At 41.1% G+C, this 16920-nt stretch overlaps 1 protein-coding gene across 2 annotated transcripts; it reads right to left on the reverse strand.

The window, feature by feature from the left end:
- Nucleotides 1-10241, reverse strand: LOC140953863 (transmembrane protein 39A-B-like). Of its 2 annotated transcripts, XM_073403244.1 has the most exons (8): nucleotides 10004-10241; nucleotides 9591-9771; nucleotides 6320-6403; nucleotides 5775-5929; nucleotides 3852-4176; nucleotides 2751-2935; nucleotides 1863-1983; nucleotides 1-730 (listed from the first exon to the last, which is right to left on the reverse strand). In XM_073403244.1, the coding sequence occupies exons 1-8, from the start codon at nucleotides 10177-10179 to the stop codon at nucleotides 515-517; spliced, it is 1443 nt and encodes a 480-aa protein (XP_073259345.1). In that variant the 5' UTR covers nucleotides 10180-10241; the 3' UTR covers nucleotides 1-514. The 2 variants fall into 2 exon arrangements, with proteins under 2 accessions (XP_073259345.1, XP_073259352.1); XM_073403251.1 differs by lacking the exon at nucleotides 1863-1983 and having other exon boundaries at nucleotides 510-730.
- Nucleotides 10242-16920: the final 6679 nt, after the last annotated feature.

Consider the following 16920-nt stretch of genomic DNA (forward strand, 5'->3'; position numbering starts at 1 on the left):
TGTTTAAATTGTTCTGGCAGGAGGTTTTTGTCCACTGAAAATTAAAATTACTCAGTTTCCTGATGGCTTCCATCTTAAAAGTGTAGAGGGGCGTTTGGTAGACAAGAAGCGCTTAATTGAGAGAGGACGTCCATTAGATCATTTACGGCATAGAAAATACGCAAGCAAAGAGTTGCAAGAAAAAAAAATAACAGAAATTTTCTCACGACCACTAAAGTCAGCAAATGAATACTACCCGAGGTCAATCTTTTTAAAGAACTTATGTTTAAAGCGTTAATTGAGTGGTGGTATTCTGAGGAGGCAAAGACTGGGGTTTTTGTGGCAAGTTAGGGTTATGTTTGGCAGTTAAATTGAAAATCGAATAATTTTGCGAGTGTTGATTTCGAGCACGATATTTAGTTTAAAAAAAAAACACCAGCAGCAATTCAAGTGACTAAAAAGCCCAGTCCATTGTAACTAATCGCATTCACATACTACAGTAAAGACTTATCTAATAGGGTCTATTTTAAGGCTCTCACGTTCCTGTTCTCTCCTGTACCACCGCCTGGAGTGCCCAGCGATCCCGGAAGAGCCTGTAGAGTATGAGGTAGTTAAACGTTAGAAGACCCGTGACCGAGAGGAGCTGGTGCCAAGAGTGACATCGCGTTATCATAAAAAGCTGATATAACACCAGTAAGAGGAGAACTCCAGCCATCCAGTTGATAAGACGCAAAGGAGACTCGAACATGAACTGTAAACAAAAGGAAGACACTGTTAGGAAAATGGTCAAAACTATTGTACACAGCCGAGAACCACTGCAGTGTCTCCATGTAGTGCCTTCCCCACTTTAAATAGATGCTCATTATACGTTTCTGGGAAATTGCCCTCCTACCCCTCCCCTAAGCCAACATTTTGCCCTAAGTGAGAAGTAAGTGTTAATGTTGGCTTAGGGGAGGGGTAGGTGGGCAGTTTCCCGGAAACGTCTCATGATCCGATGAGTTCATATCTGCATAGCCCCTTCTTATGCTGGCAGAAAAAAAGGATACGATTCTAATGTACCACTGTAGTTGGCCTGACCATGCAGGGTTTAGACACACAAATTATTTAATTCGTACCTTAGATTTTTCACGCCAAAACTTTCTGCTGATCAGGGTTATCTCATGGATGGTGTCCTCAGCCCTACCAACCCTAAACAAGGTGGGTCCTCGTTGAAGACAATTGTTTTGCCCACATCCCTTACTTTGATTCGATTATGGAAGTGAAATGCGAGATGCATTTTTTCACGAGTGCTGAGAAAGGAGAAAGATACAACTCTTCCTATGTGTTCTATTTCACCAAGGTTTATACAAACAAATGCTTTGGAATATTTAGTGTTTTATGTTCCGTTCCGTCATCAATCTCATTGCACAGTTATGATGAATATGGACGTACATTCTAGAAACGTACTATTCTCCCGGAGAAAGATGCACATTTTTTTCTTTCATCCCACGCTCATGTCATTGGGTATTCAAGGTTGGGCGGGAGACTGGGTCAGTGTTGGGTCGAAATGCATTATGGGACTGTTGCGGAGGACGCTATCACCTCTTTCATTGGCTATTACAAAGTTGCGCGGGAAAATGGGTCTGAAAGCGTCTCCTGCAATAGTCCCACAATGCAGAAAATTTAGACCCCCCCCCTCCCCCACCCACCCCGAAATCAAAGATGCAAAAATAGCGTGTTTTGTCCATCGGGCGGCTATATCCTTGATTTCGGGAGGATGGGGAATTGGCTGTTTCATTTTATTGTGTCCAAGATTGTAGTCCGTCTCAAACGCAAACTCCAAATGGCCAATGACAGTTATTACACAATGTACATAAATCATGTTGCTTTGCTGGGCTACTTACAAAAAACCTTCCATGATGAGAATCTCCAGGGATTGCTACATTATGGATACCAAGTGCTTTATAGAGAAGTTTACCATGCCGCACTAGAACCCCCTGAGGCCATACTGTTAACGCAGACCATCTAGAGGAAGAAGCAGAAAACGAGACTAAGTCCAGCGCTGGTCGGCAATTGTAAATAAATTCTTGTATTAGTATAGGTAATAGCATGATTTGTAGTGATATTTGGCATAAATAACACGAGTGATATTTCGAAATTGTTATACGTAATTTCACGAGCCGTTAGGCTAGTGAAATTTGAGACAATTTTTAAATATCACGAGTGGTATTTATGCCAAATATCATGTACAAATTTTGCTATTATTTGTTTATACTACTACCCGCAAAGGGTTTTGTAATTTTCACATGTTGGTACAGTATTTCAAATTAAGCTGGAATACCACTGCTCTAAGCCAAACAAATTGCAGAAATTTCTCATGTACTAGTATAAGCTTTGCTCTTTGCCTGATTTCTCTTTGCAGGCTCTGTTCACACTTGGTGCAAGAGAAATGGTGTCCGCGGATGGCAGTAGTATAGCTCTAATGCGTCTCGTTTCTTTCTGTTGCCGAGGGTGTAGTCACCGAAGGACGTAACTTTGAAAACAAACAGACAATCATACACACACTAACTAAACATTCCCCACAACACACAGCAAAATGGTCAATACCGTACCAAGAAAAACCCTCTTAATGCATTCTTTCTGGAAATTGCATTACTGTAAAACTTACAACTTTAGAATTCTAAGTCGAGACATGGTAGTCAAATTAGTTCGTCATTAATACTTGTAAGGGCTACTGATAGTAATGTCAATGACCAATTAGTAAAAGAGGTGAAGTATAATGGTTAACTTACACATGCGGAGTATCTCGATGACCACATGGATATCTTTCCCATCCCCCAAGATGCAGCGCGCACTTGTGTAGAGCGTCACAGTAGGTCAGCGGTAACATGAACATCAAAAGCATTAGCAGTGAACTCAGCCATACAAACAGTGTGTGCTGACACGCCCACCACATGTCATAATATATGTAATGTTGCTGTGAAAAGATCAAAGGAAGGCTCAACAAATGGTTAAGAAAATGGTCTGAAGAAAAAAAAGCCCTTTATAGCTTGTTAATCACGTGGTACAAAACTGCCATGCTGGAGAGCAAGAGACGCACTGGGAGAAGACAAAAATTAACATATTAACCCCTTAAGCCCCAGTATACATGTACAAATTCTCCAAACTGATCTCTATGCATTTCCTTAAAGAATGAGTTGAGAGAATTTGACAAAAGATCAAAGTATTTTCTCTTAGGTGATCATTTTGTTAATTCTCATAACCTAGTCTCTTGACAACGTATGGATATTGTTAGGAGAAAATAATATTGATGTTTGTCACTATTGGGACTTGACGGGTTAAAAGATGTGAGATCTTGGTTTTTCGTACATCCTTTCCTCAACAGCATGGTAGGGTTTAGCACATGAGTGACTAACTGCAAAGCATCTAATGTGCTGATACAGACGAGGCTCCATGTGCAACCGCCTCCCATAATCGACCAGCTATCCAACCCACCAAAATTTTTCCAGTCAGTCCCTTTGGTTGGAGCATCTCATACATGATCACCTCTCTACATCAACGTGATCACTTCTTTGGGTGACAGTTTTTCTAAACCTCTTGACTCATGATCTGACCTCTATGTTCACTGTATGTACTACGCTACTTAGAGTGTATGAAGAACTTTACATTTTAGTGACAACATGGAACCACACACATTGTGACTTAGTGCAATAATTTTATTCCAACAGGTAAATACGTCAAGATCTCTACCTTGTTTGATTCTCGAAAGTGACCACTAAATCTTCTCATTTTGGGTGGTAACGTGAGAGAGGTTCAACTGTAATTACTACGAACCTCTGTCCTTACTAATTAATAAGTAAAATAATGACCTTTTTATAAGTAATATTTCTCACCTCTGAAAATTTCATTGGAATGAAACCAACGTAATAAGCACAAATTAGAGATTGAAATAGAACTTGTTTAATCCGCAGGTTGAAATCTGTTCGGAGACATTCCGTTTCATATCGAACAGCATCAGGAGGGAGAGAGCACGGCTGGGGAGCTGGAAGTTCCTGCTTAGCATTTCCATTGACCATAACACCTTTGTGCAGTAATGTAGTATGTAACAACTGTAGCTGGGACAGAGGGCCAAGCTCTTGATGAGGACTTAATTTCAACATGACTTTACTTCCTTGGGGATCCAATGTGAAGCCGAATGTGAATAAATACATTACCAGCCTACAGAAACAAAAGTAACACATCTCGTCTCAGTTCTTCAAAACGTGAATAGCGTAAAAGATTAAACGCTGCAAGTTTGTTACATTTTTATTCAAGGGCGGTCAAAATCACATTTCTTAAATCACTGACAACATTAATTGCAATAAATCAAGGGTAACTACTATGTAAAACAGAAAGATATCAAAACTTTCACTGTCTCTCTTTTTTTGCTGAGTTAAAATTGTGATTATTCGGATGGTGTGGAGAACAAAGTTTTATGATTTTTTCTCACAATTCTCGCATAAATGCAACATTCGTCTGATTAAATGCGAGGGCAGCATTTAGGGGCAATTTTGTTTCCATCCACAGTGTTAACAGTCGACCCTCTCACGGACACCTCTATAAGATAGACACCTCTGTAAAATGACCACCTAGAGTTGGCCCTCCCTTTCTTTACAGCGGACTCTCTCTTAATGGACACCTCTATAAGATGGACACCTCTGTAAAATGATCACCTAAAGTTGGCCCCTCTCTTTCTTTCCAGTGGACTCTCTCTTACGGACACCTATTTAAGATGGGCACCTCTGTAAAATGATCACCTAGAGTTGGCTCCTCCATTTCTTTACTGTTGACTCTCTCTTACAGACACCTCTATAAGATGGACACCTCTGTAAAACGATCACCTAGAGTTGGCCCCTCCCTTTCTTTACTGTTGACTCTCTCTTATGGACACCTCTGTAAAACGACCACCTACAGTGGGCCCCTCCCTTTTTTTGCAGTGGACTCTCATGGACACCTCTGTAAGATGGACACCTCTGTAAAACGATCACCTAGAGTTGACCCCTCCCTTTCTTTACAGTGGACTCTCTCTTAACAGACACCTCTGTAAAACAACCACCTAGAGTTGGCCCCTTCCTTTCTTTACAGTCAACTCTCTCTTATGGACACCTCTGTAAAACGACCACCTAGAGTTGGCCCCTCCCTTTCTTTATGGTGGACTCTCTCTTAATGGACACCTCCATAAAATGGACACCTGTACAGCTGCCTCTTTTTTTGTCAAATCCACAATGATGCAGCACCAGAAATTTTTGTTTATTCAATCTGCTGCTTGACTAAGGGGGTGTTTATATGAGAAAACTCGCACCAGTGCAAGTGTCATACCGGGATGACTTTTTTATTTCATATTGTGTTTACATTATGACTGGGTCATTTCATATCTCATTATTTGAAGGTACACTTCATGTTGATAAAATATACGTGTGATTCAAAATCGCAAACCTTACGCATGCGCTCCTCATTTCAGTCTACCGGCAGCCAATTTCAGACAGGAACGGGTGGACGTTTTGCATTTACATGATACCGTTGCGAAATCTCGTACTGGAGTGAAATTCTCGCCCTGGTGCAACAACCGGGGTGAACTCACACTGGGGTGACTCGCGCCGGCATGACATTTTGTGGTGGTATCATGTAAACACATGTAGAGCGATGGAGGGGAGCCGGAGTGAACTCGCACCTGTGCGAAAGTTGCCCCGATGTCATGTAAACACCCCCTAACAGCCAAGGCTAACTGCGCAACATGCTGGCTAATGACACCTGTACCAAATGAAATAAGTACTTACGGATAACAGAGGAAGAGACAATTAGGAATACTGTTCTGTTGAATAAGCCTCCAAGACAACAACATAAAGCCTGCCACAAGTAGGAGAAGCAATGCACCCTTAATGAAGATGACAGCAAAGTACCTGACAGTGTAAAGAACCTCAGATGCCAGGGCCTGTAAACAACACATCAAGTAATATCAATATTAATGAAAGACAACTTCACTTTGAAGAGATTTGTAATTTTACGGAGACAAAAATTAATTGATTAAGGACAATAGATAAGATCGGAAGGTGCTTCCATGTGGCAGTAAGCATGGAAGTGGGGGTTGTAAATTTTTGTGAATTTTTTCTTTGGCCACAATTAACCTGGGTAGGTTTAAGACATTAGGAACATCTTTAAAAGTTAAAAAAAAATAAAAACATTCTTCCACAGTGACTTTCTGAACAGGGTGGCCATGGTCATCTCCTTCAGTCTGCAAACCTTTTTAAAAGCTTTTCTGTGCCGACCAGTTTTAAAAAAGAAAAATTCGAGAGCACTTGAATAAAAGTGACTTGGACATTACCTGGCTAAGCATGTTCCAAACTACTCTCCTGCTCAGAAAGATAGCAATGAACCAGACAAGATGAACATCAACCATGTGAACATTCTGCAGTGAGAGATGCAATAAATTAATTCATGTCATCCGACCAAAAAGTTAGTCACCATGTTCATCTACCTTCCCAATCTTTTTCAACTGGAGAGAAAAACACACTTAACAAAGTTAAGGTTGCCCTTAACTCCTGTTGAGGGTCATTTAAATTTTACGTCACTTCATAAATATAACTACATTTTAGTGATTAAAATTTCTCTCTTTGCACTGATTTATTTAAAGGCCACTCCCTCCCAGCAAACTGTATTATTTGACACAAAATATGTATTGCTTCAAATGTCAACTAGCCTGCGTAGCAAGCGTTTCCATTCGAAGTATAGTCCAAAAGTTGGAGCGGAAGCAAAAAAAAATGGAAGGGGGAGTGGGAAGGGAGAAGAGGAAACGCTTGACCGCAAACCCCATGGTTCCTTCACTCCCCTCCCCCTTCCCCCTTCATTCCTTTTTTTTTCCAATTTTCTCGATGAACTCACGCGGAACTGCTTTCTACGCAGGCTAAATGGTAACTGAATGCTTGTCATTAGGGCCTGAAAAAAACTTGTACAACACTTTGTGACTAGTACAAATTTCTCTATTAATCACCGCCCATAACAGTTATAACATAACAGTTATTTTATAAAAGCAATCAAAACCTTGTTCTGTGTTTGCAAGGCCTGATATAAACATTTGAGAGGTTGGGAGAATTCAAGACAGTTAAGCAAACCCAAAGTCCTGAAACCATGCTGAGAAATAGGCCAATGTTTTAAAGAAAGTCTACAGGGAGGTAAGCTTGTAAAAATCTTGGAAATATTTTGAACTAATAATAAAACATTAAGGATCTATGGATAATAACTTCTGAGATCTGCATAATTTCTTGACATCATACGAAAGCCACAATCAATAACTGCTAAATAAGACAGTGCATTAATATGGAACCAAAAGTCAACTGATATGCCATCAACATCTCATTGTAAAGCAAAACTAGCTGTATTGACTGAGTGTTGTCCAGCATACCACCCAAGTATCGACCATGTATAAGCCAATATGTCCGTCATCACTCGCTTGACATGTTGGCTGACACAACGGTTGACATGTGGGTCACATTAATCAGCTGAGTGTTGGTCTACATGTATATGGCAGCCAACAAGTCGACTGATACTCAGGCGAGGGGTGGCCAAAGTGCTCAAGATCACTAAATACTTGGCCACTAATAACACTGCAAGTGACGTACTACTAGATACACACTTACAAGACAGTCTCTCCTAAAACACTGGCATAGTAGAAGCTGCCAAATGAGTCAATCCAAGCAAAATTATTTTTCATTTCTGGAAAAATGCTCGAACACGCTATACTTGTTTTGTTTGAAAAAGTTAATGTGCAAGTCAGCAGATGCAGACAAAAACCATTTCCAGCCTCTGTAGTAATAATAACACTTTATGAATTTGTAGGATATACAATTGTAAATAAGATTTTCTTGTGGGTATAGTTGGCATATATTATTTTTCTTTTTGTCTTTCTTATATACTATCCTCAGCAAGCAGAGATATTAAACAGTTTCCAGGGACGGGTTGCACAAATGTCCACCACTGGCTTTAAGATCCCTACTTTCCTTTTTTGTCCTTAGTTCTGCACTTCTCATAGGTGTGGAAGTGTGGAGGATTCCTAATTTCCTTTCTCATTCCAAATTCTACAATTCTGCGAGCTGTGGAAGTATGGAATAGTCTGACAAACTGAGGATATAATTGAGAGTCACACTTTTTCCCAGTCACGAACCCATAGTCTCTCTTTCCTTCGTTCTACACTTCTCAAAGTTGTGGAAGTGTGAAATAATCTGACAAAGTCAGGACAATATGTCACACTTTTCCCCCAGTTACGAACCCCTTGTCATTCTTTACTTAGTTCTACACTTCTCAGAGGTGCGCAAGTGTGGAATAGTCTGACAAAGTCAGGATAATGTCACACTTTTCCTACTGTTACAAACCCTTGTCATTCTTTACTTAGTATACACTTTTCAGAGGTGTGGATGTGCGGAAAAGTCTGACAAAGTCATATATGGCTTATGGCAATTTTCTTTCTTAATTTCTAGCATGAAAAGGAAAAGTGTTCACGAAAGTGCAGCCAAAGTCTCTCTGACAGAGAGACCTTGCTCTGAGGCAAACTCACCCAGGATAATCAAGAAAATTCGAGAAAGAGGTGGGGAGGGAGGCGGGGAGGGGGAAAACAAGCAAATTTAGAATTGTACATGTTGCAGAGATGGCTTAAATGCAGGCCCTATTAAAAAATAAATAAAACAGGGAAATTTGGTTTAAGGAAAAACAACAAGGAAATCTTATCTGCGACAAATAGCTATACGGCTAAAATAAGGAAGTGGATGCTCTAAAAATAATAAAGAAAATTATACGAGAAGGTGCTTTTGAAGAAGAGAAAAATAAAACCCAGATTAAATTTTAACCCCAGGTCAGGGCCAATCAGCCTTTGAACAACTGGGTTCAGGCACATAAAAAAGGGTTGTTGATGTTGCTTAAAATAATTTTTAAGGTACATAAATAATTAACCATGAACATAGCGGAATAGGTATCAGTATATTGTGGTATGGAGCAATTTTGTTGGTATTAAATTTCACCCATGATCCAAGCAAACACAAGTTTTTTACAACAGAGCTGCCTTTAACTTCTGTGAATGCTTCCTAATTAACTAAACAAACTAAGGTAAAGCCTTCTTCTATAGAATAAATAAAAATACTAAATTACATACAAAAGAACAACGACAGATTGTTTGTTAAATTAGCATAAGAATCCATTTTCGTGATAAGTAATGTCAAATTAAAATTCAGCAGTAATCCTAGACTTGTTCATAATATGCAAATCGATTATCACTCGGCAAGATTATTATAACCTACATGTACACTAAAATGTTCATTCAAAAACGTTATAAACCTTCTACAAAGGTAACTGTCCCTAAAAGTTGATTTCTAAGGATGGCTTCAAACTCAATAAATGGTGGCACCTGGTGCTCAAGAAGGATAAAAATAATACTTTAAGTGAAAATTAGTGTTTACCCCATGGAAGTGAATAACAATTAACTGGCGAGCAGCTGACTACAGCTTGGCACTGCCATCCAATTTCATCAAGCAAAGTAATCGTTCACAACACTATTATTCCATAAGAACTGAGCTCAGTTAAAATATTAACAAAAGAAAAGCGCGTACCGTTTTGTAGATGTTGACATGTTGAAGTATCAAAGCACATACAAGGTATGAAAGGAATAAAACTTCAAATCCCATTGATGTAAACACCGGTAGGCTTGGGTGAGGGTAGTGGTATAGAGGAGGGATTGTTAACAGTGATGAAATCGAGTGTATTCCGCCGTTGGGTGGGAGTGATCCGTTCCTGGGATGAAAAAGGCAAAAAGTGAAAGTGAAAGTTGAAATGCCAAAAGCATCAAAACGAGTAGCTTAATATATGGCACTAATAATGACAAGCAAGTCTGGAACACTTCTGCTAACAACACTAATAGTTCGCACCAGCGCGATTTTTTCTCATTCAAACAAAACACGGACTAAAGACAAACTCTCACGGTAGTGAAAAGAAAGAATTCAACCCAGGCTAAACGTAAGCTTACCTACAACCTCGTACCGCCGTCTGAAGACTTCGAAAACTCGAAGGAGAACTCGCCTTTAAACTGGCAAATTTTCTGCCTCCCGGCATCAAATGATAGAGCCACAAGAAAATGTGATCCACGATGGAAGAACTGGCAACCAGATAAATGATGAACGGCCAAAGAAGCGTTCCAAACATCTACATTTGCGATATCTTTCCTTCAAAATGTCTCTTTGTTGTAAAAACCACGAAGCCTTCAACCGTGTGGGTGTTAACCGCTGTACCTGATAATGACACCTCATAACAAACACAGTGAGCCGAGGAGGGAATGATTTGGTTGAGACCTGGCACTCAGGTACTTAAGTAGCTTTAAGTGGGCACCGGCTATTTTGCTAGTTTCAAGGCAGTCCACTGCTTTGTAATCCCTGCTAAGCTTACGTTTCAAAATGGCGTCTGACAGGGCGAAAGAGAGTACCTATGTACGGCAGGTGTCAATACAACACCATTTTGTGCAAGTATCCAGGCGCTAGTTCTCGGCGACCAAGTGTGGACAGCCCATAAGATTGAATAGGGATAACAAAAATAGTAATGATCAACTGTTTGTGCTGTAATGTTGGTAGCCTGCGACCAAGCTCTCTGGAGTGCTCTGGCGGCGGGGCCATTCCTTGTGAATCCTTGACGCAGATTTTCACGCTTCCCATTCCTTCCCCCTAAAACTTGGGAGAGCTTGCACGCAGGCTAATATTTGCGATAACAGTATCCAGCTGGTATTTCCGCGCTCTAACGCCCCCTCCTCGAATCCTTATATAATTACCGTAAATGACCCAATGGACACCAGGGGCGTCTACTTCATTTTAGGTAGCCTGCAAGCAAGGTCTCCCACTTTGGCGAGCGAAGCGCAGCACTGTAAACGCAAGAGAAGGAGGGCGTTTAACAGATGGAAGGCGTTTATTCTCGTAACAATAATCTGAATAAACTGAATAATTCTACCTTATTTCGCTATTTCCTAGAGGATTTTGGTGCAATTGTCATGCGGGGCGTTTATTAGGTATGGCTCTTGGTAGGGGGTGTTTCTTAGAGAGGGGCTTCTTATACAAACTTAGAAAAGGAGTAGACAAGAGGCGTTTATTTGAGAGAGGGCGTCTATACGATCAATTTTGAAGAAACTGTGCACCTCAAATAATCGAGTGAGTAGCCTGTTCCAGGCTCTCAGATAGTGGAGAAGACGCGAAAGTAAAAGGTACTCGAAAAGGGGAGCCCGTTTTTTTTTTTATATGTTCGCGCTTTCTCAATTCAGCAGACGCGACTATCTAAGCACCTTGAACAGGCTATGGAGTGAATGGCAAAGTTTATCAACGCATATTTTGATAAACTTTGCAATGAGGTTGGTCAGTATACAATCATTTACGGTATTTTTTAAATCACTGACAACAAACAGGATAAATCATTAATTAGTTAATATTATGTAAAACGGGAATGGGTTTTTGCTGATGTAGAATAGTACTTTTTTTGACTTTTGATAGATTTCAGAGTTGTGCATAACTTTGAAATGCTCGAATAAAAGCCGCATTCTTCTGGTTGAGTAGGGCGTTTACTCGAGGGCGGGGTCTGTTGGTTATTTTGCTTCCATCTGTGGCATTTCATCGAGGGGGCGTTTAATAGAGTAGTACGGCGAGCGACTCTTCCTGGCCTGCTCCTTACTTTTGACAAGCAAAGCGTCTTTTCCTCGTTGAATTTCCACCTTTGCTCTTTCAGAGTTCTATAGCGACCTTGCACCTGGTTCTTCTATTCTTCTATGACAAGACCAGTTATTTTGTTTTAACGGGTCCCGAAAGCTGTTGTTTGTTTACAGTCAAGATCGAGTAGTCAAGATCGAGTAGTCAAGATCGAGGAGGAGGAGGAGGAGGAGGAGGAGGAGGAGGAGGAGGAGGAGTAGTAGTAGTAGTAGTAGTAGTAGTAGTAGTAGTAGTAGTAGTAGTAGTAGTAGTAGTAGTAGTAGTGAGCATCCAGGACTTCGGATTTGTGCTCCGGTTAAGGTGGTCTCGACAGCGTCTTCAGTGGCTGCAAAGTCCAATGCGACAGGAACAGTCTCTTTTGCACAGTTTGTGCAGATGTAGCTGATACCGTCCTGTTACGAAAAATTGCATTGCATGACTTTTAAACGTGACATTCTAGAAGCTTCGCCAAAGTTCGGAGTTTCTTTATTTTAGTACCTTGTGTAAACGTTCCCACGGTATATTTCGTCATCTTTCTATATTTAGACTTTCTGGAAGTTCTAGAATATTATTGTATATGTATACACGTAGGCGAGTCGAGGGCAAGCGAAGTTTTAACCCTTCTTGACTAGTGAAGAGAGCTTGACGTTAATCGTGTTTAGTCCAGTGTGATGGAAGCAGTGTTTATTGAAGTTGGCGGAGGCCGTGTAAGTTTACCGAGTTAAGTGCAGTTGGCGGAGGCCGTCTAAGTTTATCGAATTACGTACGCGTGCTGTTGTAGAGTTTACCTCGTGGAAACTACGTTCATTTTGGGAATAAATCTTCTTGTTGCTGCTCCGACAACCCTGCGTTTAGTTAAGTTTGCAAGCTACCCGTCCTCTAAAAGATTACCTGCGTAATACGTCCCCTTTGGAGTTCCCTTTCTTTCCTGGGTTGTCTCATCCGAGATGTCTTCTCAGCCCAGGAGACATCAAATTGCTTGAACTCTTGGTTTACAGTCTGTCTCAAGTGCGTGCTGTCAGGGGCTGTATTTTTCCTAGTCTGGCTGCTGATCTGCAGGGCTTTAAGGTCTCTCTTACAGACATCCTTGTAGCGAAGCTGTGTTCTGCCCGTGAGGCGAGTTCCCAGAGACATAAAGGTGATCCTTTGGTATTCGGTCATCTTCCATTCGGACAACATGACTAAGCCAGTAAATTCGTTTCTGCTTTAACAGTGAAACGACGCTTGGCAGGTTTGCTCTTTCCAGGACTTCGTTATTGGTCATCACCTTGTCCTGCCGTTTAATGTTTTGCAAGCGTCTGAGGCGGCGCGTGTGAATTGCGTCGAGTTTGGATTCCTGGCGGGCATGAAGAGTCCAGGACTCACTGCGATAAAAGAGGGTGCTCAACACGCATGCTCTATGCCCTCCTGTTCTGGAGGAGCTGTATAGTGAACCTACTAAAGAGGAGCTGAAAGAAGCCCTGAGGTCGCTTGCATCTGGAAAAGCTCTCGGTCAGGATGGTATTCCAACTGAAATCCTGAAATGCTGCAAAGGCGATGCCTTCACCGGGTTCTGCGAAATCTTCTTTCTGTGCTGGATGGAGGGGAAGGTACCACAAGACAAGAGAGACGTAAACATAGTCATTCTATTCAAAAACAAGGGAGACAAGGGAGAATGCAACAACTATCGAGGCATCTCACTCCTCAGCATCGGTGAAAAACTCTTGGGTCGAGTCGCCTTGAAGATTTTTCAAGTGTTTACAGCGAGACTTTATCCAGGGTCACATTTGTTTTCCGTGCCAAAAGATCCACAATTGATATGATATTCTCCATCAGGTGACTACAAGAAGAAACGTAGAGAACAGAGATAGCCACTGTACATCTCATTTAGTGACCTCACCAAGGCTTTTGACCTGATATGCAGAGATTGGCTCTTCAAGAATCCCCCCCGAGAACTGGCTGCCCACCGAAACTCCTCAGTATAAAACATTGTGGTTTTTGATGGCTCTACTTCTGATACTTTCTACGTACGAAGTGGAGTGAAACATGGGTGTTGTGGCTGCTACCTTTTCTTGTTGCCGATGATGCAGCAATTACTACTCACTCTGAGGATGAGCTACAAAAACTCATCAATCGCTTTAGCGCTGCTTGCGAGGACTTCGGTCTTCCTATCAAGGAATGGGGCAAGATGTCACAAGTCCACCTAACATCAAAATATTTGACCAGCAGCTTGAAGTTGTTCATGATTTAATAGACCTCCGCTCCTCTAGCCGAAAAACAGTCTCTCACTCGATAGTGAGTTGAACAAGAGAATAAGCGGCATGCACTCTATATATTCAGGGCTACTCCAGACACCTTTTCTCTCCGGCATACAGCTTAGAAAAATGTTCTATCCAGCGCTCAATCTGTTGCGCTCCGTCCTGTATTACCTCTTCTATTGCTAGATCCATTGTGCCTTTATGTCGCCTCGACAATTCTGAATTCCACGCTCTGGATTCCGGATTCCGGCTAATGAATTCTGGATTCCTTGCTATTAAAACTTGTATCCCCCATTCCAATTGTTAGCGGGATTCCGGATCCCTTGAGCTGAATTGCGGATTCCAAAGCAAAGAATTCTAGAATTAACAAGAAAACAGTTCCCCGATTCCCGGCCGGAACCGCGTTATCTTGCATGGAGCAATCGTAATCGTGCAGTAGACGTCACAGAAATGAACAAACTGCGGAGCTTTTGTTTTGTTCATTTTGACATTCTCGCAGTCCGCGATGGGTTGACACATACTACCCGGTATGAAGACAGAGTTTCAGTTCCAGTAGGAGGCAGCTGCCAATTTTATGACGTCAACAGCTTGCCGTAACCTCAACATATCTGGTTATTGCTGCTAACAGTTATTTTACGATGTTTAACACATCGTGGTTTACCTTTTTAGTGACACAAGACTTTGATAACTTCCTAAAACTTGTTTTTTAGTTTAAACTAGCCCGGAAATGAGCTGTGGATCACGATCATTTAACCGGTAAAATGACTATGAAAATTATGATGAACAGCTACTGCATTTAGCTATTTAGAAGAGTAACATTATATTGATTTACACCAAATTTACTCCGTCCAAATTTGGTGCAAAAATTGCAAACTAAGGTTAAATAAAGGGCGAAGATGGTAAATACCGCCTTGCCCTAAAATTTACAACTCCGTGTTAACTGGCAAGCAAATGCGGTATTTACTTCTTTGATTTTGATTTCCCACTCGTTTGCACATTTTTGCACCATATTTGCACCAAGTAAATTTGTGTAAATCCAATTTTTCGTGCAGTGATTCATTTACAGTTTGTCACCCATGGAAGGCTGTTTAAGGGAAATGTTGTTAGTTGACTAAGTAAACAACTTCTAAACGAAAGCAATGGAAGAAGTGATGACAACGTGGTTCTTGAAAAAAGTTGAGCATTCTTAAATGGAAACTATTGTCGAATATAAGATTTTTTATATACAGTAATTTTAAGTGCAAAGCTATGTATGCTGCAAATTGCGTTAATTGCCTTTGGGACCTGCATAAGAAATCACGAGCGTCTAACCCGAAAGAAGGCGTAGTTTTTACTGAGACAGCTTTGTAAACAAAAGGGCCAGATGCTAAGAAGCTAAAGTTGGACGTAACTGCTAACATCTGGCATTGAAATTAAGAGTTTGACTGGGGACAACTTCACAACGTAGTTGCTACGCTACCCCCCCCCCCCCCCCTGCCGAAAAAAGAAGACTGACAAAGCAGTTACAGATTAAACAGCTTTGATCAGCAACATCATGATAAAGCTCGACTAGAATGCTTAATTTATAGCGTTAACCATGTACAGTTAGAAACAAATCTTGATTCACCCGACAGGATTCAACCTATGACATCCCAAACACCATGCGGGCATTCTGTTAACCAAGCTAAGAAAAGAGCCACTTGGACAGCACAAAGCCATTATTTTAACTAGGTTCATACGCGACTCACGCCCCACATACACGTACTACTTTGCGATGAATTAAGAAAGAGGGTAAATATTAAAGTTCGTTTGTGTTTTGGGTAGTGAATGAGGGAGATGCACACGAAGGTGGGTCAGATCGAGGTAAACGGTCACACCTTCCTGGGGGAGCATCACCTACACGCCAGTACGCACGTACATATCTGAAATGGAGTGGAAGTAGTCTGAAAAAAAAAAACAGCCGACGTTTGGCGACACTACCACTGGTTTCCCCGCCAAATGACGTCTGAGAAACGAGCGCAGAAATTCCATACTGATGACGCGACACTACCCATATCTGGGTAGTGCTTCTGATTGATCGTGCCGCGTGGGAATTTGATTCAACCAATCAGAAGCACTACCCAGATCTGGGTAGTGACGGGTCATCAGTATGGAATTTCTGCGCTCGTTTCTCAGACGTCATTTGGCGGTGAGACCAGTGATAGCGTCGCCAAATGTCGGCTGTTTTGTCAGGCTAGTGTCGAAGCCGTTGAAAATAGAACGATACTGGCTATCTTCTCTGGCAATCTTTCTATAAGGGAGTCTGTGATTAAATGTTTCCACTTGAGCAGACTCTAAGCGCGAGCGTTTGCCTTTTTGTTCTATCGACTACTGATGTTTGACAACCTTTGAGGCAAAATGATTCTCTTTGCGTACACTACATGAAATGTTCTAGCTACGCCCCTGCCTTTGAATCCAATCGAGAAATCAAGTTTTTTCGTCTTTGCACACTATCGTGACATATATGATGATTGGGCTACCTTTATCGAAGACTACCGAGCTTAAAGTGTAACACAATTCAAGCAACTATTTGTAACAAGTACGTAGCAACTTCGAGAGCAAATGGACGAATGATATCAATGTTATTTTAAGCAAATGGCGCTTGAGTTTGCATTTACAGAATGGATGAGATAAATGTAAACAAGGAAATAAACACGCTGTATAGTATTTTAATTACTCAAAAGTGGTGAACGTTGACTGCATCAAAGTAGTATAGTAGCCACCACTTTGGTCTCATTTTAGGGGAGGAATTTGATATCTTAATGTTCACGAATAACTTGTACATGATTCTCATAAAGCGAAAGAAGGACTAAAAAATTAATACTACATTGTTATGAATATTGAATGACGCCACAAGAAATCATTTAATCGTGACAGCACCAGAGGGCGCGCGCTTGGCAGCCAAACAAAATGTGTTCTCAAACAATTCATCTAAGGAGGAATCCCTTTTATACGGTCACTAATGGGTC

The sequence above is a fragment of the Porites lutea genome, chromosome 1 (genome assembly GCF_958299795.1).
Source record: "Porites lutea chromosome 1, jaPorLute2.1, whole genome shotgun sequence".
Taxonomy (NCBI): domain Eukaryota; kingdom Metazoa; phylum Cnidaria; class Anthozoa; order Scleractinia; family Poritidae; genus Porites; species Porites lutea.

Excerpts from the sequence above, each read along its gene's own strand:
- LOC140953863 (XM_073403244.1), bottom strand. The coding sequence starts at position 10,179 with ATGTTTGGAACGCTTCTTTGGCCGTTCATCATTTATCTGGTTGCCAGT. Across the intron at positions 6,404-9,590 it reads ATGTCAACATCTACAAAACG|AATGTTCACATGGTTGATGT; the intron begins GTACGCGCTTTT and ends CTCTCACTGCAG. Across the intron at positions 731-1,862 it reads CTCATCATGGAAGGTTTTTT|TTCATGTTCGAGTCTCCTTT; the intron begins GTAAGTAGCCCA and ends TTTTGTTTACAG.